Below are 24,700 nucleotides of genomic sequence, written 5' to 3' on the forward strand. Positions count from 1 at the left end.
AAAATTGTAATTTTATAATATTTTTAATTTTTTAAAATTTTTTATTTTATATTTATCTTAAATTAAATATAATAATAAAATTTAATTTAGTACCAGTTTTCTTGTTTTTCGGTCTCGTAATGTTTAGTGTTAGAGAGAGAAAAAAGCGCGGTGGGGCTATATTTACGATACACGTGTGATGTAACGTATTTGAATGAGAAAGTGTGATGGATCTGATGATGCCAAAGGCTCTGATTATAATATATTTTGATTCATTTTGTTAATGTGGGGCCCAATCATAGTGGGCCTTCTCAGACAAAATCAATCAAATTTTTGTTACATAAATAGAACCTATAGCAGCCAAGATGCTTGGGAAATAGCACTATAAAAGGAAATTCCCCTCAATTTAAGATTTTAAGCTTTTGTAAAAATAAATTCTTATTTTTGGAGAAATGGATTTTATCTAACAAAAAAAAATCTAAAGCTGACCTACAATATCTAGCTAGTATTTAATTTAATTATAGTTCTGATGTGACTGCAACCACAGGATCTTGGAATAATATTATATATTATTTTTATATACGTATTTATATATAACTACGCAATTGAGTGATTTTACTATATACTTAAAAAAATTACTAATAAGTAACGAGTAATAAATAACTTTGTTTTGCCAATGAATTATAGCTTAAATGACATAGTCTCTCCATATTTAATTAAGAGGTTGCGAATTCAAGTCTCTCTGCTAAATAACTTTGTTTTGACAGTGCATCATTGGCGTCACTGACGAGAGAAACTGGACCAAAGGTGGTGAAGGGAGACCCAGCTAAGAAGTCAGAATCACAAGCGCACCACGAGCACCACCACCACCACCATGTTGCTACTCCAACCATCGCTGTTAGCGACAGTGCTCTCAAATTCACCCATGTCCTCTACAATCTCTCCCCAGCTGGTATATACTATTATTTAATTATTAATTAATTTCCTTCTAACTTTTGTTATTTACTTGATCCATCTTCTTATCGTATACCAAGTCTCCTTCTTATGTCGTTACATCACACTTGCTAGTTGTTTTCTTTTCAATTCACTATTAATTATTATTGGTAGGTATAACATCATCTTAATGTACCTTCGCTGTACGAAAGCTAAGCTAGTAGTTCATAACAACGTCGCCTTCTAACTTCATCTATTTGAATTTCTCAACCATGGTTTTATTTTATTTTTCCATAGCCACATTAATTATTTAGGAATTGACTTCTTGAAAAATGAAAGTACTTTAATTCAATGAACATGAAAAGTAAACCCTAACCCTACTTGTTGAGAAAAATCCTTTCTTAATTAATTGAGTCATATAATTAAAATATAGACTATGGTATAACGTTATTAGTGTGAATTTAGATAACCGTTGTGTTTATTGCGATGCAGAACTCTATGAACAAGCAATTAAGTATGAGAAAGGATCGTTCATCACTTCAACAGGGGCATTGGCAACACTTTCTGGTGCCAAGACAGGGCGTTCTCCGAGGGACAAGCGCGTAGTTAAGGATGATGTTACTGAGAATGAGCTTTGGTGGGGAAAGTGAGTACTATGTTCTAACCAAATTTTCTTAATATTAAAAATAATAAAAGTGGTTAATTTTAGATAATAAAAATGACCATTATTGTAACTTGTAGGGGCTCCCCTAACATTGAGATGGACGAGCACACTTTTATGGTGAACAGAGAAAGAGCCGTCGATTACTTGAACTCTCTCGACAAGGTTAAATTTATCTCCCATTTCCCTCCGTCATTCCAATGTTTTTTTTAATATATATGTATATAAGCTTACGTCACTTTTCATTTTAATAAAAATAAAAGATGGTGGCTTATCTCATATTTTTAAGATAGTGATATGGGTATTGGGTATGGAATGGTGGTGCAATATCACGCAAAAGTTTATCTGATCCCTTATGTGACAGGACAATAATCTCAGCCTCCGATAATTTCCTTTCAGTTGTTCCTTTTTTTAAAATTTATTATTATTATTGGCTCTTGTTATCGGTGCCTTGCATTTTAGTATGGGATATGTCATATTGTCATATTCATACTGTTAAGAAATTGAAGATAATGCCAACCTAGTGTTGTTAACATATGTTTCATTCATTTGGAAAGTCAAGCTCTTTTCAATTATGGAAAAAAGAAATTGAAGATAATATGTATGTGTTTAATAACATCCGTTTTTTAAGATTATTCATATCTGAAAAATAGTTATTTTTGTTGGTGTATTGTAAAACTTGTTTATTACACTGCCCTTGTGAGAAAATTAAATCCAATTTATATATACACCCATTTCTATTCTGTTCTGGAATCATTGCTCAACCTTATCATATCTTATCTGATACATGTTAATTGCGATTCCCTGCTACTAGTGTGTGTATCAAGTGATTAACACTGGTGATTGTTGTGCAGGTCTTTGTCAATGACCAATTCCTGAATTGGGACCCTGAGAACAAAATCAAAGTGAGGATAGTATCAGCAAGAGCTTATCATTCCTTATTCATGCACAACATGTAAGTGAAAAACTCTAGCATGAAATTTAACATGTTGTTTATCCTTTGTTCCTTCAGAAGAAAAAGGTATAAGGCCGCCAGATAAGTACCCAATCGTTGAAAGCCTTAATTTACATTATACATTATATATTATAGTCCCTGATGAGTGGAGGAAGTGGTTCCCTACCATTGGCATTGGCTTGTTAGTTTAGTTTAGTGTACAATTTGGATAACTGGGTCGGTGACAGGTGTATCCGACCCACTCCGGAAGAGCTGGAGAATTTCGGTACTCCGGACTTCACTATATACAATGCTGGACAGTTCCCCTGTAACCGTTACACTCACTACATGACATCCTCCACTAGCATAGACCTTAATCTTGCTAGGAGGGAAATGGTCATCCTCGGCACGCAGTATGCCGGGGAGATGAAGAAGGGCCTGTTCAGTGTCATGCATTATCTCATGCCTAAGCGTCAAATCCTCTCCCTTCACTCCGGATGCAACATGGGAAGAGACGGCGACGTTGCTCTCTTCTTTGGACTCTCAGGTATAGTATCTAGCCGGTGGATCAAAAGCCGTCGCCAAAAACAGATCGCCCCTCCCTCATACGATATGTTCCTTCCTTTTTCCTTCTCCCTATGAATGATTGTGTGGCCATAATCCAGTGTGCTTGCTTCATTGCTTGTTTGTTCATGTTTTCAACCATGTTTAGCCATGGATATATGAGTTATGCTTTTGTTACTGTTTTCAAGGTACTAATGAGTCCTTTTTTGTTGTCTTTCTTTTATTGTTATTTTGTTATTTATTTTAGGTACTGGAAAGACCACCCTTTCTACCGATCACAATAGGTTCTTGATTGGAGATGATGAACATTGTTGGAGTGACAAAGGTGTATCCAACATTGAAGGTGGCTGCTATGCCAAATGCATTGATCTCTGCCAGGAGAAGGAGCCTGATATTTGGAATGCAATCAGATTTGGCACAGGTAATCTTATTTGATCACTTATTAATGGCCATAGGATTAGTTGAAGAGACACTTTAGAAAATTTAAGCATAGATATCAAAGAGATTGAATTGTGGATTCTCAAAGTATACTTTGGACTAGTGAGAATTGAGAAATGCATTTTGATTTAATCTTTTATTTGGTGCGATTGGCAGTCTTGGAAAACGTGGTGTTTGATGAGCATTCCCGAGAGGTTGATTACTCAGATAAATCAGTTACAGGTACATAAATTTTATTTTTAAGATGAATTTGGCTTATACTAATCCAGTGTTTTAGAGTTTGACCACGTTTCTGATTATGCATTGATTTTGGATAGTTCCAATTAAGTGGCTAAGTATATCACAAGATGATGACTTCTGTTGTGACTCAGTCATAACAACAACATGCATTTTACTTAATTCTTAATATGATTTTAAAACAAGTTCTTGATAACTTAAATTAAAAACTAATCTAAAAAAGTGCCAGGTCAACTCATATAAAATAACCTCAATGTTGCTGACATAAACCTCCTGTCATCTGGTAAGGATAAGGATAGTATTGAATAGAGACCCAAACGTTTGTCCAAGAAAAATATTGATGTCTACAAAGGAATTGAATAAGGACAAACATTCTGACTGCAAACTATTTTATAGATGAATTTGAACATTGATTGATTTTATGGTGCAGAAAATACAAGAGCATCTTACCCTATTGAGTACATTCCAAATGCCAAATTGCCATGTGTTGGTCCTCATCCAAAGAATGTTATACTTTTGGCTTGTGACGCCTTTGGTGTGCTACCACCTGTCAGTAAGCTAAACCTTGCACAGACCATGTACCATTTCATCAGTGGTTACACTGCTTTGGTATGTATCAGATCCTAGACATAATTATATCTTCATTCTTACACCTTATCTTATGATGATGATGAGATGATGATGATGATGATTGTTTTTTTAATTGATAACTTTAGGTGGCTGGCACTGAGGATGGTATTAAGGAGCCAACAGCAACTTTCTCAGCTTGTTTTGGTGCTGCTTTCATAATGCTACACCCAACAAAGTATGCTGCAATGCTTGCTGAGAAGATGGAGAAGCATGGCGCTACCGGCTGGCTTGTTAACACCGGTTGGTCTGGTGGGAGGTAAGCGACGTCGGAATGATTGTCCTTTTTAAGGCTTTAGTTGATTACATGTTTAATATGATTATTTACTTGTTTAATGCAGGTATGGTTATGGTAGCCGTATCAAGCTACCCTACACAAGAAAAATCATTGATGCTATTCACTCTGGAAGCCTCTTAAATGCTGAGTACAAGAAGACTGAGATTTTTGGGTTTGAGATCCCAACTGAAGTTGAAGGGGTCCCTTCAGAAATTCTTGATCCTATTAACACTGTTAGTAGTTTTCCTTCAACTGTATTAAACACTTTTCTTTTTCTATCATTTGCCAATGTCTTTAAATTTAACATTTTGTTTTGATTTATGTTTTCTCCAGTGGTCAGACAAAAAGGCCTACAATGAAACACTGTTGAAGCTTGCTGGGTTGTTCAAGAAGAATTTTGAGACATTCACCAATCACAAGATTGGCAAGGACAACAAACTCACTGAAGAGATTCTGGCAGCTGGACCAGTGTTTTGAAAATGGAGAATGCTGTGTTAAGTGGGGGTGGCTGGGATTATTATTATTAGGAAATATATATGTGGTTGAATAAACATATTATATATTGCATTTCTAATAATAATTTTGGTTTAGTTGGTTTGGTTTTAGTCATATGTAAAGTTGAAGTGTTGCTACATTTCTAACTTTTTCACATGAATGGAATTCACTGCTTCTCATTTTACTGTCTTCAATTCTTCTCCTTTAACTCTAAAGCTGCCATTTCAATTCTTGTTTGGGGTTTTAACCCCTCCTTTTCTCACCCAAAAAAAAAAAAAAAAATTCTTCTCCTTAATTGGCAGTTGCTCTTAATTAATGATTCCTTTTGTAAATTATTATCTCAATATTTTTAATTATGATAAAATATTCATAGGAACAAAAACAAGTAGCAGCAACATAAAAAACAACAATGATAGTAAGTTAGTAACAACAACAGACCAAGAGTTTATTTTTATTTTATGCAAAAAGATGAAGTGTTCAGAGATCGAAATCCTAATATCACCATTGTGGGGTTACATGCAATTACAGGGGACTCTGTTTAAACAATAATTAAACACATCAAATTGGCTTCTCACAAAAAGAGATTTTGATTTTTAGTCTTACTTCGTCTTGAAAAAAGTTATATAAAAAAAAAGCTATGCAAAATTAAAAACGTTATTTTTATTCAAAAGTTACATTTTCTCGGATAAAACAAACCAACGCACTCATAGAATTTAACTCAAGAATTCATGATATCACAAGTTTACGAAGAATAACACATAATTAAATTGTGATATAGACACCAAAAAAAGAAAACTTGTGATATACAATACAATAGAGTTTACATCAAGAGTGCATCAAAATAATACCGAAAAACTCACCTATATTTTAATAAAGTAATAACATTTGTATGTTTATATGATATCCATTATCCATTGGCGATACTAACTTAAATCCAAGCATAGAGAAAGTAAGATAAGGAAAACATGAATGTGACTAGAATCTAAATAACTGTTGTATGTTACTGAAACACTAATTGTTTCAAGGTTTCAATATCATTACTTGACAGAAACAAGTACAATTAAAATTAAAAGCAAGCATATCAATATTCAATAGCCAAAAGACTTGTACATTAATCCGAATTTTTGCGAAAATATTTTGACCACTAGACTATTTCTCTCATTTTTTCAAATTTGGATATTCAAAAATCATAATAAATTACAAAAAAATTATTTAGCATAAAATTATCGAATTTTAAAGTTGAAAAAATCTCACTTATTTAATTATGTTTATAAAAATTTGTATCAAAATTTAATCTCTAAAATTCTTTTTGAAAATATATATTTAATATCTAATGATTTTTTATTAAGTTTTAAATTTTTTTTAGAACTTATTTATTATTGATTTTTTAATTTTTCTACGGTATCTCACAATTTCGTAGACTAAAGATTAATCTCCTACATATATATGAGGTCATTAAGGATTTGTTGCTATTCAATAAATTGCTACATGTATAAAATAAGACGGGGTTCTTTTTTTTTTATCAGGTAGACAGGTTTCAAATACGGACACTTATGTAAGAGTAAGCGAATGAGTAAGTGTTTTTTTCAATTTTTTTTGTTGCCCATACTATCTTCCTGGTAGTTTAAAATAAATTTTTTAAAAATAGGTCTAAGGTTTTTTGTTGGATGCTCCCGAAGGCGATGGATCAAGTAGATAGTTGGGATTTCTCTTTCTGTCAAGTTCTTCGATTGCTTCTAAACGAGCCCAAAGAAAAGAACTAATGGGCCAAACCAAGTCAGAGCCCAAATACCTTTTAACTAATGGGCCCAGGTAGGGTCGGAGGAGAGAGAAAGAGAAAGGAAATAGAGAGAGAGAGGTGTACACGGAACTTTCCAGAACGACATAATAAAAACCCCTTCTCCCAACAATTTCTCTCCTCTTTTTCTCTTCTGCCCTAATCGTTCTTCCACCCAGCTCTGCACACACCAACAAAGGTATGCTCTTTCTCTTTATCAATTCTCCAATTTTTCCAATTCCATTCATTCTCTACTTGTTTATTTCACCATTGCAATTTATCATCCTTCTGCTTCCTTCCTTTATGGTTTTTTGACCTAACTATTTTCTGCAACCCCCCGAAATTCCCACTCCATTGGCCGCCTCCGATGAATTAGATTTCGTTTTGTTCCTTGGGTAAAGCAAATAAATTCAATTTGGTTTGATGGGTCTCTAAGTGTGTGGCAATTCGGGGATCAATCAAAATCGAGCTCGGGTTATTTTTCCCCCATTCGAGCGAATTGTTCAATCTGTAACCCTAATTTTAGTATTTTTGTTTAAAAGATTCAATTTCGTGTTGCAGGGTTATTGGGTCCTTTTTGTTTCTCGCTGTTCACACTGTCAGTTACAGTGGGGGCGAGAAGAGTCGGATTCGAATCTAACGCTGAGTTTGCATTGTCTTTTTGTGTTGGTACCAGCATAGAAGGTTCAATCGAAGTTTCATTCATTCTCCAAGAGCGTTTTTGTAATCGGTGACTGTCTTCTTCGTACAGATCAATGCGGGGTTATGACAGAGATGTAAGTAAGAATTATCAAGTTTAGGGGGTGAATTTGCTGTTAGTGTGTTCTTTTCCTCGATGTTTCTCTTCCCCAATTGATTATTGTTTTTCCACTTCAGGAGTATGATGATTACGAAGGTTATGATGATTATGAGGATGAGGGAGGTGAAGAGTACGAAGAGGAAGGAGAGGAGGCGGAATATGAAGAGGAAAGACCTAAGCCAACAAAGGAAGAAATAGAGTACCTTGAGTTGAGGCAGAAGCTGAAAGAATCAATTAGAAAGAAGATGAAGAAGGAGAGTAGTACCTCCCTCTCCGATTCTAATTCCAGGAAGAAACTTCCTTATGATAAGTGAGTTGAGCCATTTACATTGATAATATCTTAGTTCTCTGTTAATTTAACTATTTTCTCAATCGTTTGAAAACTTATTCAATTTGTTGATCAAAGGATATTGTTGAAGTGTTCAAAATTTTTTGTTCTTAAATAAGTTATATTGGTCACCTTATGTCTGCTCTTGCAATGTCGTGGCATTTAGTTGAAGAAATTGCTTTTGATGGCAGGATGTATATGAAATCTGTTTTTCAAGGATATAATTCTCATCATCCCATTTTCTTTATTTTTCCTTACATATGTGTAGGTCATTCATTGTGCTGTTTGTTCAAGCTTTCATGGGTGTTATTTTAATCATTTCTAAATTTCTATCTTTCAACTTATGATTATTTGTCTAGAGATCTCTTATTTATCTTTCTTTCTTGTTTAGCCCAAAAAAAGGAGTTATGCCTGCTTTGTTCTGTTTATCAGTATAGTTTGTGGTAGCATAGCCTGGATAAATGACATTTAGAATAATCACAAAATATTTTCTTCATTGATTATCTGTTGCTGCAGTTATGGATCCTTCTTTGGCCCTTCTCAACCTGTTATTTCACAGAGAGTAATTGAAGAGAGCAAGTCATTGATAGGAAACCCGGATTTGGCAGCCAGGATTTCTAAAGCCGCTCATGTGGTATGCATTCAGAGCCTTTGTATTGCTTTTCAGTTACCTGGATGCCTATATGATCTTTTGTTGCTTCTTCTACAATGCAGCAGTTGGATGTTCCTTTTTTATTTTCCCTCTCTATAGTATTTCTGTGATAGTGATGCTACTTTCTCATAATTGTCCTGTGTGCAGAATAAGAACACAAATAAAGCATCTAATGGAAGTGTAAAGTCTTCGACTCATAGTCAGATGCCCAAAGCAAGCGAGGTATTATAATTATTGTGAACATCTTGAAACTTCTAATCCTCCATATCCTGTAATGAATGAGATGAACTGTTTTCTTCTTACAGAAGCAAGTTAAAGCCCAGAAACTCAAAGTTATTAGAGACTACTCATTCCTTATGTCTGATGATGCTGAACTTCCACCTCCTACAAAAGTGTCACCATCTCAGAATACATCTATACGCAATAATGGTATGTTGCTGCTTGCATAATTGTTCATGTTGTGTTTATTTGTTGGTTTTAGAACATATTACTGTAATTGAGGAAACTTATACAGGGTTTTTGCTGATGTTGAAGAGGGAAGACCAGCTCAACTTGCTGGGAGGAATAAGCAACTTGTTGCCAATGGTGGTGGCAAGCATGTTCGTAGCAGTGGTGAGGAAAGGAGAGCAGTTCCTGGAGGGAATCGATTGCCTCCCAAACCAGACTTGAACCATAAGTTAAGTTCTTCCAGTAAGCCAATCAGAAAGGCACCAGCAGATTCTAGAAAACAGCTTGGTAGTAATAGTGGAAATGGACCAGGTCGGCCAGTGGGACCAAAAGGGTTGCCTCCTAAGGTGCCTGCTAGTACCATGGGGAATAAATTTTCAGCACCTGTTATGAAAAAACCTGTGAACGACATGCATAGACCTGTTAATGGCACACATAGACCTGTCAACAGTATGCAAAGACCTGTCAACAGCATGCAAAGACCTGTCAATGGCACGCAGAAATCACTCCCTTCTAAGGTCCATTCATCTGTTAGGCAAAATGTGGATCCAAGAAGAGACCCGCGTGAACAGAATAGACCGAAGATGTTGCCAAAACAACCAGTGGCATCAACAAAAACTCAGGTGATGCAGTGATGCTACTTGCAGTACTACACATTAATGACTATTTGGATATTTCTACTATGAACTTGTTCCATGGATATATGCTAAGATATTTATGATAACTTTCTTGACAGATAAATAAACCGCTTAAACCAAATCCAAAGCATTCTGATCCACGGGATCACCGCCCCAAGAATAAGGGTGTGAAGAGACACTCCGATGATATGGAGGATGAGGTGGATGTTAGATCAATGATCAGATCAATGTTCAAGTAAGCTCTATTTTATTTTTCTTTTTAAATTTTATAATGCTGTAATTAATTACTTGATTTTAATTGGGTAATTTTCCAGTTATTAATTTTTTGTAGCTAATATTTGTGTTGTTTTATTGTTCCAGTTACAACCCCAACAGATTTGTTGATGACGATGACGATGATGATATGGAGGCAGGATTTGATGAAATCATGCAAGAGGAAAGGAAAAGGTTTGTTTCTCTTCTCTTGTTATAATTCACATTCTCTCTCCATAATTACTAATTCATGTATCATCACGGATACATGATTCCCTATTTTCCCCTGATGATTTCCTGATTGCCATACAAATGCTGTACTTCAATAGTTATATCTAGTAAAATTTTATGGGAATTGATTGTTTCGTGTAATATCACGCATGCAGTGCCTTGATAGCCAGAAAAGAAGATGAGGAACAACTTAAGTTGATAGAAGCGGAGGAGGAAAGAGAGCGAAGAAGAAAATTGGCCAAGTTGAAGAAGCGAAGGGTTGGTGAATAGCATTTGACACCCAATGTTGTTTGTTTTATGTTCAAATGTGAAATTGCCCTGTTCCAATCCTCTGTATTATTGTTGGATTTGAGTTAATTCATCAATGATCATAAATATCTCTTCATTTTCATCCAATGTTAGATTGATGTACTTGGGGAAGGAAATGTTTTTAACAAAGCAAATGAATAATGCTAGTTGTATAATTTTTTGAATTAATATTTTCTCATTTAATACTACCCATATAACCACAATGGGTTCAGAATTCAGAATTTTTTGGTATATTTTCCCTTCGCATTTACGTTTAATCTGAGTTCTAATATCTTTCGTCACATAGAATGTCAGCGTAAAACGGCTTGACATCATTTTTCTTTTTTGGTTCTAAAAATTCCTTTTTACTTTTACATGGAATTTTGAATCCAACTATATTTAAGGATATTTGAGGATTTTGAATCATATGGTATACATATGTCGCTCTCAAAATTGAAGAAAAGAGTAAATGGTCAAATCTAATCTGTCTTTAAAAGATTATTTGATCAATTTGTCTTTTAAAATTTTAACTTAGTTATATTAGTTCTTTTGTACTATTTGTTTTTACGATAAATTTCTAACAGTTTTAATGGTCTGTTAACATAATAATCGAGATATTGAGATTTTTTAATTTAAGATTGATTTAATCTAATTTCATAAATTTATTATGTTAATACCTAATTATAACTATATTTTTAGGACACAAATTTCATCATTTACTCTAGATGAAGATGTTTACTAGATGTCATTCTTTTATATATATATATATAATAGTAATTTCTATCGATTGACAGCATATAAAATAAAATCACACTGTGAAGCGTCACTATTTATTGACAGCATATAAAATAAAATCACATTGTGAAGCGTCACTATTTTTTTTAAGAGAATGAGAAATTATGGTGAAAAATTGTGTGAATGAATAATTATTTATTTTAGAATGATTTGATATTTTTGTCGGTTGAAAGTGCAATGTAAATTATAAAAATGAAATCCTTGTAACAAATTTTTTATTGGGCCGAAAAATAAAAAAAAAATATTATTTATATAAATAAAAGATATTATTTATTTTTCATTGACAAATAGTTTCCACTAAATTTTATATTTATGAAATAAAAAAAAAAAGAATTCGTCCCACCAAATTCATTAAAATGAAAATAAAAAAGTTGAATTTGTTTCCAAAGAAATCGTAAAACTAAAAATAAAAGTTAATTTGTTCCCAATTAATTGTACAATAGAATTTTTCTCCAATAATTTTTTAGAATCCCACGTTCCAAAGAATCACCTCTAGAATCTAATCAAGTAATCAACTATAAATGACCAAGATTTTCTCCTATAAACCTTCCATTTCAGCTAACCTAATCAACTCTTATTTTTAATTTTTTCCCTCTTGGAATTTGTCATAACAAACTTTTAGGCAAAAATCGAGGCTTGAATTTTCGTTACGAAAATCCAATTTTTACGGCTGAGAAAATTCAGAGCTGATGACATGTGAATGTGATGATGCTTTGTGTTTGTCGTTTGTGGTGGTGACTTCAACGAGGCACACATTATACGCCATGATCAATTATATATTATGTTACTGCAAGGCCATTTTTCTATGAAATATTGGATGTGAATCAGTGATTGTGATGATGGCAACACTCTTCAACGCAGCTCTTGGGATTCCTTCATCTCCTTGCTTCTCATTTTCAAAACAAACCACTCTTTCACCTCTCCGTTGTTTGAGGTAACTACTCACAGTTCATTGCGTTGTTTTTATTTCTTGTACCATAATTCTTGTGTCTTTTAATGATAATCTTAGTGGGTTGTCTTCAAAATCCCACTTTGAAGCCTCATTGAGTACAAAGTTGTCATTTTTCTTGTTTTGCATTGATTGATTGATCATAATTGAAGCAATTCATCTCACAAGCCTGTTTGATTCTTCTTAGGAACAATCAGGATGTCAATGGCTTTCATGAACTTAGGTAAGTGTTATCTCTCAACATTTGCTACTTTTCTCAACATAGGTGAGTGTTAGTTGGAATTAATTTTGGTGATCTGTGTCTTAGGTTAGAGATTAATGGTGATAAAAATGTGGAGAAATCTAAGGTATGTTGCTGTAGTTCCAATTATGTTGCATTCTTCACATTCCTTTCAGTTTCTCCTTTTCTTATTTTGCAAGCGTTCCACTGCCTTGCTAGTCTGATATTTCCCTTATCAATCAACAATCTTTATAGTCAATAACTGGTGATGACCGAAATGCGAAGAAAGATATTTGGGATATGTTCAGAGAAGTTGAGCAGAGTTAGTTCCTTCACTAGCTAGTATACCTATCTGTGCTCCGTCCAAGTGTTTAACAACTTATAGCCATTTTGTTTATTCTTATGGCATGCAGACATACTATACCTGAACAAGCAGCGGCTCAAGGCCATAGATGAACTTAACAAAATAAAAAGAGAAAGACAGTCCCTACTTAGGTTGGTAGAGAAATTAGAAGCGGAAAAGATGGGTGGTGCTGGTAGAGGTGATTGCATCGTGGCATTTGCTTTTGTGGCTCATGCAATATATTTGGTCAATTGTTAATTCATTCATGTCATGGAACCATTTTCTGATGTCATGTCATATTTCATATCTCTGCTAACTAAGTTATATTATGAATCTGAATTGGTTGCATTTTGTAAACCAGATAAGCAATCGGTTTTTTTGGATTTGCTGCTTCGGATAAACTCAATGGTCGTTAACAATGTGATTAGCCCCCCGGAAGCATCTGAATTAAGAAGATTGGTGATAAGCCTCAAAGTGGGTGTATATGATGCTTTTAATGTTACTGCAAACAAAGGAGATTCTGAACTTCTTGGGCAACTTCGTCAGTTTTCATATGGAAGCAAAAAGTAAATCCAGCCAGCATTTGGCAATTTTCTTCTTTCTTCTTTGATTCTCACAACATTTTTCTACATTTTTCCTTTGTCAAAGGTATTTTAGATCTGATTGATCTCTTTGTATCAACTTTATTCAGGAGTGGTTTTCATATTGTTCACCTTTGGTCCTTAATAGATCTTTAGCATCATATGTGACTGGAATAATCAATACTACTTCTGTTTTATTATAACAAAAGATTTTTTTGGTAGAAAATACCTGTATCAATAATTATTATTTTACGTGTAGACAAGATATTATGTATTCACGTGTGCATTTATCTTATCTTTATTATTAGTTTTAGCAGATGTTTAAATTAACAAAAAAATATGAAACTATTTATAGGTATAAACATAATTACTTCAACTCAAAACTAGATAAAATTAGTAAATTTCAACAGGTAACAACGTTGACCATATTATTTTGATTCTAAAAATAAATATGATACTAGAATATAAAATAATTTTAGATAAATTAATAAATAAGATAATCTAAGAATAATTTTGAGACATTAAAATCTTTTAATTTAAAATTAATTTAATCTAATTTTATAAATTTATTATGTTAATACTTAATTATAACTATATTTTTAGGACACAAATTTCATCATTTACTCTAGATGAAGATGTTTCTTAGATGTCATTCTTTTATGTATATAAAAGTAATTTCTATCGATTGACAGCATATAAAATAAAATCACACCGAAGCGTCAATATTTTTTTTAAGAGAATGAGAAATTATGGTGAAAAATTGTGTGAATGAATAATTATTTATTTTAGAATGATTTGATATTTTTGTCGGTTGAAAGTGCAATGTAAATTATAGAAATGAAATCCTTGTAACAAATTTTTTATTGGGCCGTAAAATAAATAAAAGATATTATTTATTTTGTATTGACAAATGGTTTCCACTAAATTTTATATTTATGAAATAATAATAAAAAAAGAATTCGTCCCACCAAATTCATTAAAATAAAAATAAAAAACTTGAATTTGTTTCCAACGAAGTCGTAAAACTGAAAATAAAAGTTAGGGCAAAAAACACTAATAAGCCAACATCACTTCATATTTACGTATATCAGCCAAAATAAAAATCGTTTCAGCAATGAGTCAAACCGTATTTTAATGTAATTCGAACCAGGCTGGTTCGAACTGCATTTAGCAATAAATCGAACCAGGGCAGTTCGAATTACCAAGAAACAGTTGAACATAATTCGAACCAAGGTGGTTCGAACTCCATATGCTCATAATTCGAACCACCCTGGTTCGAATTACTCATTATTTGGCTATATAAGGAGTTCGAATCAGCCTAATTCGAACCATTGTTCCTCTTCCCTACCCCACCAAATCCCAGAGAAAACGACCCAGATTCGATCCGACAAAGACCTGAACGGAATACTCAGCCGATGGGGGACGATCCGGCAAGGTTATATCGGTTGGACGGAGTTGCTCATATAGCCGGGGTCATCAACGACGAGGTTAGTACATAAAAAACTTCGTGCTAGCGGTATATCTGAGTTAGTGGTTGTGCATGCGGTTTTAGTGGCAGTTTATGTTAGCGGTTAATCGTAGTGGTATTGCTAGTGGTTTAGTAGAGAGGTTTTGCATGCGGGTTAGATGGTGGTTTAGTTGGTGGTTTATGTTAGTGGTTTATGTTAGTTATTTTATGTTACCTGTTTTATGTTAGTGGTTTATGCTGGTTGTTTTATGTTGGTGGTTTAGTTGGTGGTTTATGTTAGTTATTTTTAGTTAGTGGTTTATGTTAGTTGTTTTATGTTAGCTGTTTTATGTTAGTGGTTTACGTTAGTTGTTTTATGTTAGTGGTTTAGGTTGGTTGTTTTATGTTGGTGGTTTATGTTAGTCGTTTTATGTTAGTGGTTTGTGTTAGTTGTTTTATGTTAGCTGTTTTATATTAATGGTTTAAGTTTAACTGTTTCATCTTAGTGGTTTAGTTGTGTGGTTTATGGTAGTTGTTTTGCATGTGGTTCTCGTTAATGGATTTTTATGCGGATTTATTTTGGTATGATGTTTTGTTGATAATTTATGCGGTTTTTTTCCCATCCTGTGCAATCGCGATGAGCAACGTTCCCCCGTACTTCCCATACAGATGGGTGCCGTCAATGCTAACTAGCGGCTTGCAATGTCGGAATGCCTCGATGCACGGTGGAAACGACCAGAAAAGTCTGTGAAAATAAGCTTGAGACTCGTCTATTTGTCCACCAACTCGAACGGGGCTCGTCTGTAGGACTGCAACTCTACCAGCCATCGTCAACTGGACTCCCAACACCCACCTGGGGAGCTCGTTGTATGACTCATCCCAGTCACCGTAGATGAGGGCAATAGCCTTCTGCTTCGCCAACCAGACCCTCCTGTACATCGGCCTAAACCCAAAGTGTGCTGCTGTGGCATTTAGGAGCACCTTGATGCTGACGGATGCATTAGCCCTAACCATTGGCATAATGAACGCCGAAATCACATGATAATCCAAACTCCTGTGGTCGCTCGAGATGGAGGTGGCCAGACAAGTGTGAGGTCCATTGTACAGTTTGACCTCCCAAATGCCCTTGCGCTGCCGGAGACTCAGTCGAATCAACCATGTGCACCCATTCCCAAACTCAGAACACTTGCCCACATACCGGCGATAATCAGACTCCACTACCTTGTACTGTACCCCTCGCCGGATGCTGTAAGTCTTCACACTTAACAGGGCCTCATCTTTATCCTGAAATTGCTAACCAACCTGGAACTCTGTCAGACCAGCAGTCCCTTCCGCATCTCTAGCTCCGAATCCAACAGAGTGCCCAGAAACCCCCTCCTGCCTCATGGCATCCAGGTCCAAAGAGGAAAAATGTGGTGGATACTGCTGTGTGCCAGAACTAGAACCACCTACCGCCAATGCAGGCTCACTCGCTCCTATATCATCGCCGCTGTCATCCTCAATCATATCCGGCTCGACGTCATCCTCCTCTGCATCACCCAACAATCCGTCTCCGACGCCAAGCGGTGGAACGCCCTGTAAAGCGTTCGGCAGAAATTTCCTTGATCCTACCTCGTCGCCTACGCTGCCATTGAGATCAACAGCAAAAGACGGGGAGGCGACAGGTTGGACAGCTGGCTCGTACACAGGGACGGAGGAAGAAGCAACGGCAGGCTTGGAACTAGAACCGGCTGCCGTCTAAAGTGGTGGTATTCCGGTTCGAACCCCCTGAGCTGGATACCACATCAACCAGCTTTGCCAACAACTCTAGTGTCCTCACCTCCGGAAACTGCCGCCGACAAAGAAACATGACTTGCAAGTCCTCATCACTACCAATCGTGAAACAATCATACTTCACCGTATCCTGAAGGACCGTGATTGGAATGTGATAGAAAAACTTCTTCACCCGCTTCGCACCTTCCAGACCAAGTTTCATCAGTACAGATCTAACAAGGTCATCATAGCTCGTCGTAGGACTCACGACAATACAGAGAGGATCCTTATCTGTGAACTTCACATCGGAACAAGTTTTCCTCTTAATGGATCCTCTGTGGTGAACCACAACAACAAAACTCTCCTCACTAGCCATCTTACACCCTCTAATGAGAGCAACTCACGTTTACAACCATATATATACAGCTCTGCCTCTCACTAATTCGAACCACCCTTCATCGAATTATTGTTTGTGTAATTCGAACCAGCCTGGTTCGAATTACTTTGGCCAGCTTCTCTCTCTATAATTCAAACTTGCTTGGTTCGAATTACATGCAATGCTAGTTCGAACCAACCTGGTTCGATTTACCTTCAACTGTTTCTTGGTAATTCGAACTGCCCTGGTTCGATTTATTGCTAAATGCAGTTCGAACCAGCCTGGTTCGAATTACATTAAAATACGGTTTGGCTCATTGCTGAAATGATTTTCATTTTGGCTGATATACGTAAATTTAAAGTGATGTTGACTTATTATGGTTTTTTGCCCTAAAAGTTAATTTGTTCCCAATTAATTGTACAATAGAATTTTTCTCCAATAATTTTTTAGAATCCCATGTTCCAAAGAATCACCTCTAGAATCTACTTTTTAATATAACACAAAATTCTGTCATATAGAAATTTAAAAAATATTAAAATTTTCTCCTATAAACCTTCCATTTAAGCTAAACTAATCAACTCTTATTTTTAATTTTTTCCCTCTTGGAATTTGTCATAACAAACTTTTAGGCAAAAATCGAGGCTTGAATTTTCGTTACGAAAATCCAATTTTTACGGCTGAGAAAATTCAGAGCTGATGACATGTGAATGTGATGATGCTTTGTGTTTGTCGTTTGTGGTGGTGACTTCAACGAGGCACACATTATACGCCATGATCATTTTTATATCATGTTACTGCAAGCCCATTTTTCTGTGAAATATTGGATGTGAATCAGTGATTGTGATGATGGCAACACTCTTCAACGCAGCTCTTTGGATTCCTTCATCTCCTTGCTTCTCATTTTCAAAACAAACCACTCTTTCACCTCTCCGTTGTTTGAGGTAACTACTCACAGTTCATTGCGTTGTTGTTACTTCTTGTACCATAATTCTTGTGTCTTTTAATGATAATCTTAGTGGGGTGTCTTCAAAATCCCACTTTGAAGCCTCGTTGAGTACAAAGTTGTCATTTTTCTTGTTTTGCATTGATTGATTGATCATAATTGAAGCAATTCATCTCACAAGCCTGTTTGATTCTTCTTAGGAACAATCAGGATGTCAATGGCTATCATGAACATAGGTAAGTGTTATCTCTCAACATTTGCTACTTTTCTCAACATAGGTGAGTGTTAGTTGGAATTAATTTTGGTGATCTGTGTCTTAGGTTAGAGATTAATGGTGATAAAAATGTGGAGAAATCTAAGGTATGTTGCTGTAGTTCCAATTATGTTGCATTCTTCACATTCCTTTCAGTTTCTCCTTTTCTTATTTTGTAAGCGTTCCACTGCCTTGCTAGTCTTGATATTTCCCTTATCAATCAACAATCTTTATAGTCAATAACTGGTGATGACCGAAATGCGAAGCAAGATATTTGGGGTATGTTCAAAGAAGCTCAGCAGAGTTAGTTCCTTCACTAGCCAGTATACCTATCTGTGCTCCGTCCAAGTGTTTAACAACTTATAGCCATTTTGTTTATTCTTATGGCATGCAGACATACTATACCTGAACAAGCAGCGGCTCAAGGCCATAGATGAACTTAACAAAATAAAAAGAGAAAAACAGGCTCTACTTAGTTTGGTAGAGAAATTAGAAGCGGAAAAGATGGCTGGTGCTGGTAGAGGTGATTGCATCGTGGCATTTGCTTTTGTGGCTCATGTCATGTCATGGAACCATTTTCTGATGTCATGTCCTATTTCATATCTCTGCTAACTAAGTTATATTATGAATCTGATTTTAGCAATAATATATGTCTTGGTTGCATTTTGTAAACCAGATAACCAATCAATTTTTTCGGATTTGCTGCTTCGGATAGACTCAATGGTCCTTAACAATGTGATTAGCCCTGGGGAAGCATCTGAATTAAGAAGATTGGTGATAAGCCACAAAGTGGGTGTATATGATGTTTTTAATGTTACTGCAAACAAAGGAGATTCTGAACTTCTTGGGGAACTTCGTCAGTTTTCATATGGAAGGAAAAAGTAAATCCTGCCAGCATTTGGCAAATTTCTTCTTTCTTCTTTGATCCTCACAACAATTTTCTACAGTTTCCCTTTGTCAAAGATATTTTAAATCTGATTGATCTCTTTGTATCAACTTTATTCAGGAGTGGTTTTCATATTGTTCACATTTGCACAGAAATGGCACCTTTGGTCCCTAATAGATCTATAGCATCATATGTGACTGGAATATCCTGTGCACTTCAAAGAAAGGGGCATCTGGTTGAGGTTATAATGCCAAAGTAATGAAGAAATTTGTCCTTGTGATTTTCCTTTTTGCTTCTGTTATTATTTATCCAAGTAATTGTAGCTTAATTCAGCATGAGGCTTCTGAATCTATTTTGTTGTGTGTCCATTATTCTATTTATAATGCTGATGTTTTTGGCTATAACTGATGCCCTTGTAGGTATGCTTCTTTGAACCTAGATGAAGTGCAAGGTTTGCGTAAACTTACCATAGAGGCTTACTCATATTTTAATGGTCAATTACATGAGAACAGAATTTGGACTGGGTTAGTTTGACTTTCTTCGTATACTCAATTACCTTCTATTTCATATAAAGTAAATTTCATAATATTTATGGTTGGGGACAGAAGAGTTACTAAAAGATATTTGAATTGAAGTTTTACGCCGCATTTCTTCTTTAGGAGATACTGCTTTTCCTTTCATCTATGTTCTCTGTGTGACAGTGTTGTTCATGGCATTGGAGTCACGTTGATTGAGCCATTGCACTACTCATCGTTTTTCAATCGTGACATGATAAATGGCTATCCAGACGATTTCGAAAGGTGAGTGGCCTCACATGTTACTTTTCATCTATTAAAGTTGCAAGTAACATTATAGGAATCAATGTCAAATTTACGCAGAAGTTTTAAATAGTTAAGAAGTAAAAAATTGGAACGATGATAGTTTGTTCAAATTTGATTTTTTCTAATTTTTTAGTTTTGAAAATATATATTTTACATTGTGCCACCACTAGCATACAAATGGATAATTAAATCCGAAAGATCAAAATAATGGTAGGTGAATGGACTATGGAGTGAGGCCATTTAATATTTTTCCTTGTCAACATATTTTGCTTGTTACCATCTGAGAAAGAGATTGAATGGGCATAGCTAGTCTCTGTTTGGTATTTTACTTTTTGGTTGAGAGAGGAAAGTGAAAATTATCAAAACAAGAATTTTGTCCTCTCTAATTGTCAAGAATCATGGAATAGTATCTTATTGTTTCTTTGCTCTTCAGGTTCTCCTATTTTTCTCGCGCCTCACTGGATTATATAGTAAAATGTGGGAAGCAGCCTGATGTATTGCATCTGCATAACTGGGAGACTGCTATTGTTGGGCCTCTTTTCTGGGATATATTCGCTAATCAGGTTTCTGATTTTTAGTTAATTGTATCTTTTGAATATTTTCAACTGTGCCAAGAAAAGGATTTGGATAGTGATGAAACTTTTTTTTCCCTCAAGATTCAATAAAATATTCACTTCAAGGACAGATCAGTTTTCTTGATTCTTGGAATATAACTCAAAAAATAAAAACTTAAGTCTTGAAAGCTGAAGATGGTTTTTTTTCTTGGGAACATCTTGAGATAATGCCATTTGACCCTAATGAGATTTCAATAATCTTTTTTAGGGACTTGAGAATACCAGAATTTTACTGACATGCCACGGCTTCAATTCACAGGCTAGTAGGTTATCTTAATCTTGACATTTCTTCCATCTGAAATTTGCATTTTTTTTTTTTGGTTGCCCACGGTATCCCCCAACCCGACAGGTCAAGGACTAATCCGTCGCGGATCTGAGCTCCATTTAAGGGTCTGCCGCTGGCCAATGGGTTGCTGCATGCACAAGGCGGGATTCGAACCCCCGACACTTGCTTAAGCGGACGAGTGAGCTGACCACTCGACCAACCCAAGTTGGTTGAAATTTGCATTTAATTTGCAGGAAATTTACACACTATGATAATATATCCACCATGATGTCTTCTTACTTTCCATATTTCTATTGACTAGTGTAAAGTTGTTTTACATTGTCAATGCAAAGAAATTATTCTCTTTTGCTTATGGAGTTATGTTTTCTTTGGTACATGTCAATCTTATAATTACTTGATGTACCATATATGTTATAGTGTACTGAGCAACCAGATAAATTGGCGTTATGTGGGCTTGATCCTGAAAGACTTAATCTTCCTGATCGTTTGCAAGACAACATCAACATGGAACGTGTCAATATTTTGAAGGTAAAGTTACTTAGTCTTCTCCTACTCTTGATCTTTTCAAACAATTGCAAGATTCTTATTGAAAAACTCACCAGGCTTTTCTTTTCTAGCTCTAGAATCAGATGCATCACTTTAATACCAAGAGTAAAAGGTGTACACATAAAGTTGTGCGTATAACATTCCTCCTTTTCCCATTTCATGAGGATTCATAAGAAGCCTAGAACTTTCTCTTCTACCTTAGTATTAAATTGTGAATTTAAAGAATCATTTTAGTTTGTATCTCATAGCAAGGCAGGGTCATTATTCTCTTGTAAGTGGGACAGAATAAATGCTTCTGCTTGCAGGTTAATTTTTGCGGACAATCAACTTGTTTGCTAGATTAATACCCCGTCAAGCTGCAGTCATTAATTGTTGAATGATATCATATGATAAACCAAAAAACATTTTAGAAACTTGAAGCGTATATCCACTTATGACTTGTCCATCACTGAGTATTCTGTCAAATTTGCAGGGGGGAGTCGTCTATTCGAATAAAGTTTTAATAATGTCATCTGTCCATCCGAAACACACAATGGTTCATAATCTGAGTCACGGACTAGAACCTACTTTAAATATTCATTGGTAAGTATCTTGTTGTCACACTTCTCCTCTCTTGTATAATGATGAGGTGGGGATGTTCAGTATCCTTGCAAATCAGTATGAAATTGACAGTTATCTTAGCAGAGGGAACTGGTTGAAGGAAAGTTGTGTTTGGTTGCAGGGACAAGTTGGCCATTACTCCCTATGGATTTGACAAATCAACATGGAATCCTTCATCAGACTCTTTTCTACCAGAAAATTTTAATGCTGAAAATATGAATGGAAAAGTTGTTTGCAAACTTACATTGCAGCAGCGGCTGGGGTTATCTGAACGTGCTTCTAATATTCTTGCAAGTGTCTTGCCCCTTGTTGCTTTTAACCCTTGCTTGTTTGTGTGCTATACCATATGCTAGCAGGGTTATACAAGACCTAGTTTCATGAAATACATCAAGCCATTTGTTTCATGCTAATTAAAGCTCAAACACACTTCAAATATTTAGTTTGTGGACAACGAATTATTCTATGCTTTACTGTTAAAGTTGTACATGTGTTGATTTTTCAGTGTTTAACACCTTGTGGCATTGGCTCTTCACTAGGAATCGGAATTATGGAATTAACATTTCCATCAAATAGTAGTGCGGTTTGCCGCTTAGGTTAACTGCAAACAAGATCTACTTGTATGTAATTTGAAGAATTTGGAGATAAAATGGAAAAAATATGAAAGTAGAATACAACTCATGCCTCTATTCACTCCCTAAGCTGTTTTTATAGAAATTTTCATTGATTTGTTTGTGACCAAATTAAGTTTAGGGTGGACTTATTCGAGTATTGTTTTCTTAATAGTAACTTTTATAATTAGCACATGCTGTATTAATAGATTTTGCACACATGGTTTTACTTGGCTTGTTTGCTCCAAATTTTCTTTCTCAGGTTGCATGCATTTTTCCGAAAGGAGCTGAACTTGATGTGCAAAAAGTGAAGGGCATTATCTTGCATGCTAGGCAGCAGAACATCCAGGTTGCTACTTCTATAGAACATTAGAACTTGTACTTTCTCAGTAGTGGTGATAAGAGGAAGGTCATAACATAGCACAGAATGCATATGAATTTTCTGTTGGCTCATCAAACAAACATAAGATTTATTGGTGGACATTTTTTTTTTCAATAATGAAATATACCACAAAGCAAAGGTTCTGTATGAAATGGTTCTGGCAATGGAAAATCCTTCTCCGGGAGGATTTACCATTGAGGATCAGTTTTTTGTTTATTGATATATTTCAATTCTGTGCAGTTTATATTCATGGGGACTAATGAAAGATCAGTGATGAACCAGACACTGGAAGGGCTTAAGCAGGAGATCAAGGTAGCTTCTAGATTACCCTCATTTTCTTGAGTGTATTTCTTGATTACCATGGCAAAGCACCGAATCTCGGTTCTCAGTCTAGCTCCCTTGTCAAATAGCTGGGGCATATCTTGAATGAAAATTTAAATGCCATTTATGTGGTGTTTTAATTTCCTTAATTTTGATATTACGTATTAATATTTATTATGTCACGCCATGCGACGTCTTCTATTAATTATTTGGTGATATGCAGGATAAAAATATGCGAATCGTGGTCAAATACGATGAAGCTCTGTTGCATTTAGTCTTTGCAGGATCTGACATCATCTTGTGCCAATCTTTTCTTGATCCTACTGATGAAATCCCAGTAAGAGCTTCTTCTCCTGTCATCCTTTTAACTTTGATGACATACTACACATAAAGTATTTCTAGAAGGTTCATATTGCAAGTTATTTTCCCTCTGGTGAATGTTTAGCATTTGATTGTTATGAATTTACATATTTTGATGTAGCATTAAAAGCATAATCTAGGAAGAGAGTATAGTTTGAAGTGGAAGTTTTCATGTATTGTTATTTGGTAGAGTAATATGTGATAGGATTTTCATATTTTGCATGTGTAGCTCAAAGCATTAAGATATGGAGCAGCTCCAATAACACATCTTTGTGAAGCTACTACAAACAGGTAATCATTGTCCCATAATAGGAATTTCGAAAAATCTATCGCGATCGCTTTTTGTACATTCTTAGATCAATGTATTTCGATTTATTTATACCCAAATACATTAATCTAAAGATTTACAGAAAAGAATGACAGTAACAGATAAAAGTAAAGTACATATTTTTTGTATATATACTTTGTGATACTTGCATAATTTATTTATACAAGAGCTATACTTTTTGATAGGAACTTCATGAACCATGACCAAGAGGCCACTAAGTATTCACAGTTAATCAACTCAAGCTTTGGAAACATGTCTCTTAGCTTTGCCGTTGATGAAATTGTATGTAGTTTCTGATCATCATTTTATCTTTCCAAGTTTATGTTGTATAGTTAAATATTAAAGAACACTGATCAATTGTTTTCACTTTCATGTGTCCATAGAGGAATAACCCATCAAAGTGGAGACAAAGAATGATGGAAGCAATGACACAAGACTTTTCATGGGATGGTGAATGCTATGATGCTCATGTTGAAGCATACTCAGCTATTAAGAACTTGTGAACTAGGTCTCATATTTATGTATTTTATTTTATTTTATTTTATTTTTGGTGTTTATTTATCATCAATAATTAAGTTATCAGCTCCAAGAAACATTTGTAGTAGCGAAAATCCATCAAGTTACAATGATTGAAAATAAGAAATATTGATATATTCTTTTTAAAAATTAATAAAGATATGTGTGTTAAAGTTTATAGTCATGTATTAAAAACAATCATTTACGTTTGAAATT

The 24,700-nt window shown here is 35.0% G+C and overlaps 3 protein-coding genes across 9 annotated transcripts in view; all 3 read left to right on the plus strand.

Annotated features, from left to right (window-relative positions):
• Positions 1–5,324, plus strand: part of LOC107642311 (phosphoenolpyruvate carboxykinase (ATP)) — an 8,061-nt gene extending 2,737 nt beyond the window's left edge. Inside the window, exons 3-13 of the mRNA XM_016345618.2 lie at positions 747–931; positions 1,405–1,558; positions 1,654–1,738; positions 2,428–2,528; positions 2,756–3,054; positions 3,319–3,492; positions 3,666–3,731; positions 4,177–4,355; positions 4,463–4,632; positions 4,715–4,883; positions 4,984–5,324. Coding sequence (XP_016201104.1) covers positions 747–931; positions 1,405–1,558; positions 1,654–1,738; positions 2,428–2,528; positions 2,756–3,054; positions 3,319–3,492; positions 3,666–3,731; positions 4,177–4,355; positions 4,463–4,632; positions 4,715–4,883; positions 4,984–5,127 — 1,726 coding nt within the window. The 3' untranslated portion in view covers positions 5,128–5,324. The remainder of the gene's footprint in view (positions 1–746; positions 932–1,404; positions 1,559–1,653; positions 1,739–2,427; positions 2,529–2,755; positions 3,055–3,318; positions 3,493–3,665; positions 3,732–4,176; positions 4,356–4,462; positions 4,633–4,714; positions 4,884–4,983) is intronic.
• Positions 6,992–10,796, plus strand: LOC107642313 (protein SPT2). Of its 2 annotated transcripts, none has more exons than XM_016345623.2 (10): positions 6,992–7,121; positions 7,599–7,698; positions 7,799–8,031; positions 8,566–8,683; positions 8,849–8,923; positions 9,007–9,130; positions 9,236–9,771; positions 9,885–10,021; positions 10,147–10,233; positions 10,425–10,796. In XM_016345623.2, exons 2-10 carry the CDS (start codon positions 7,678–7,680, stop codon positions 10,537–10,539), a joined length of 1,446 nt encoding a protein of 481 aa, XP_016201109.1. In that variant the 5' UTR covers positions 6,992–7,121; positions 7,599–7,677; the 3' UTR covers positions 10,540–10,796. The 2 variants fall into 2 exon arrangements, with proteins under 2 accessions (XP_016201109.1, XP_020978401.1); XM_021122742.1 differs by having other exon boundaries at positions 7,040–7,121; positions 7,484–7,698.
• LOC107642309 (probable starch synthase 4, chloroplastic/amyloplastic) lies at positions 11,937–24,662 on the plus strand. Of its 6 annotated transcripts, none has more exons than XM_021122743.1 (21): positions 11,937–12,286; positions 12,489–12,524; positions 12,609–12,648; positions 18,453–18,519; positions 18,611–18,739; positions 18,893–19,097; positions 19,223–19,357; positions 19,522–19,626; positions 19,804–19,902; positions 20,357–20,486; positions 20,746–20,796; positions 21,241–21,351; positions 21,842–21,951; positions 22,091–22,259; positions 22,840–22,926; positions 23,200–23,271; positions 23,504–23,617; positions 23,870–23,931; positions 24,154–24,250; positions 24,352–24,528; positions 24,580–24,662. In XM_021122743.1, the coding sequence occupies exons 1-20, from the start codon at positions 12,189–12,191 to the stop codon at positions 24,469–24,471; spliced, it is 2,037 nt and encodes a 678-aa protein (XP_020978402.1). In that variant the 5' UTR covers positions 11,937–12,188; the 3' UTR covers positions 24,472–24,528; positions 24,580–24,662. The 6 variants fall into 6 exon arrangements, with proteins under 6 accessions (XP_020978402.1, XP_020978403.1, XP_016201102.1 ...); XM_021122744.1 differs by having other exon boundaries at positions 18,453–18,495; XM_016345616.2 differs by lacking the exons at positions 11,937–12,286; positions 12,489–12,524; positions 12,609–12,648 and adding exons at positions 17,817–17,961; positions 18,164–18,199; positions 18,284–18,323.

The sequence above is a fragment of the Arachis ipaensis genome, chromosome B05 (genome assembly GCF_000816755.2).
Source record: "Arachis ipaensis cultivar K30076 chromosome B05, Araip1.1, whole genome shotgun sequence".
Taxonomy (NCBI): domain Eukaryota; kingdom Viridiplantae; phylum Streptophyta; class Magnoliopsida; order Fabales; family Fabaceae; genus Arachis; species Arachis ipaensis.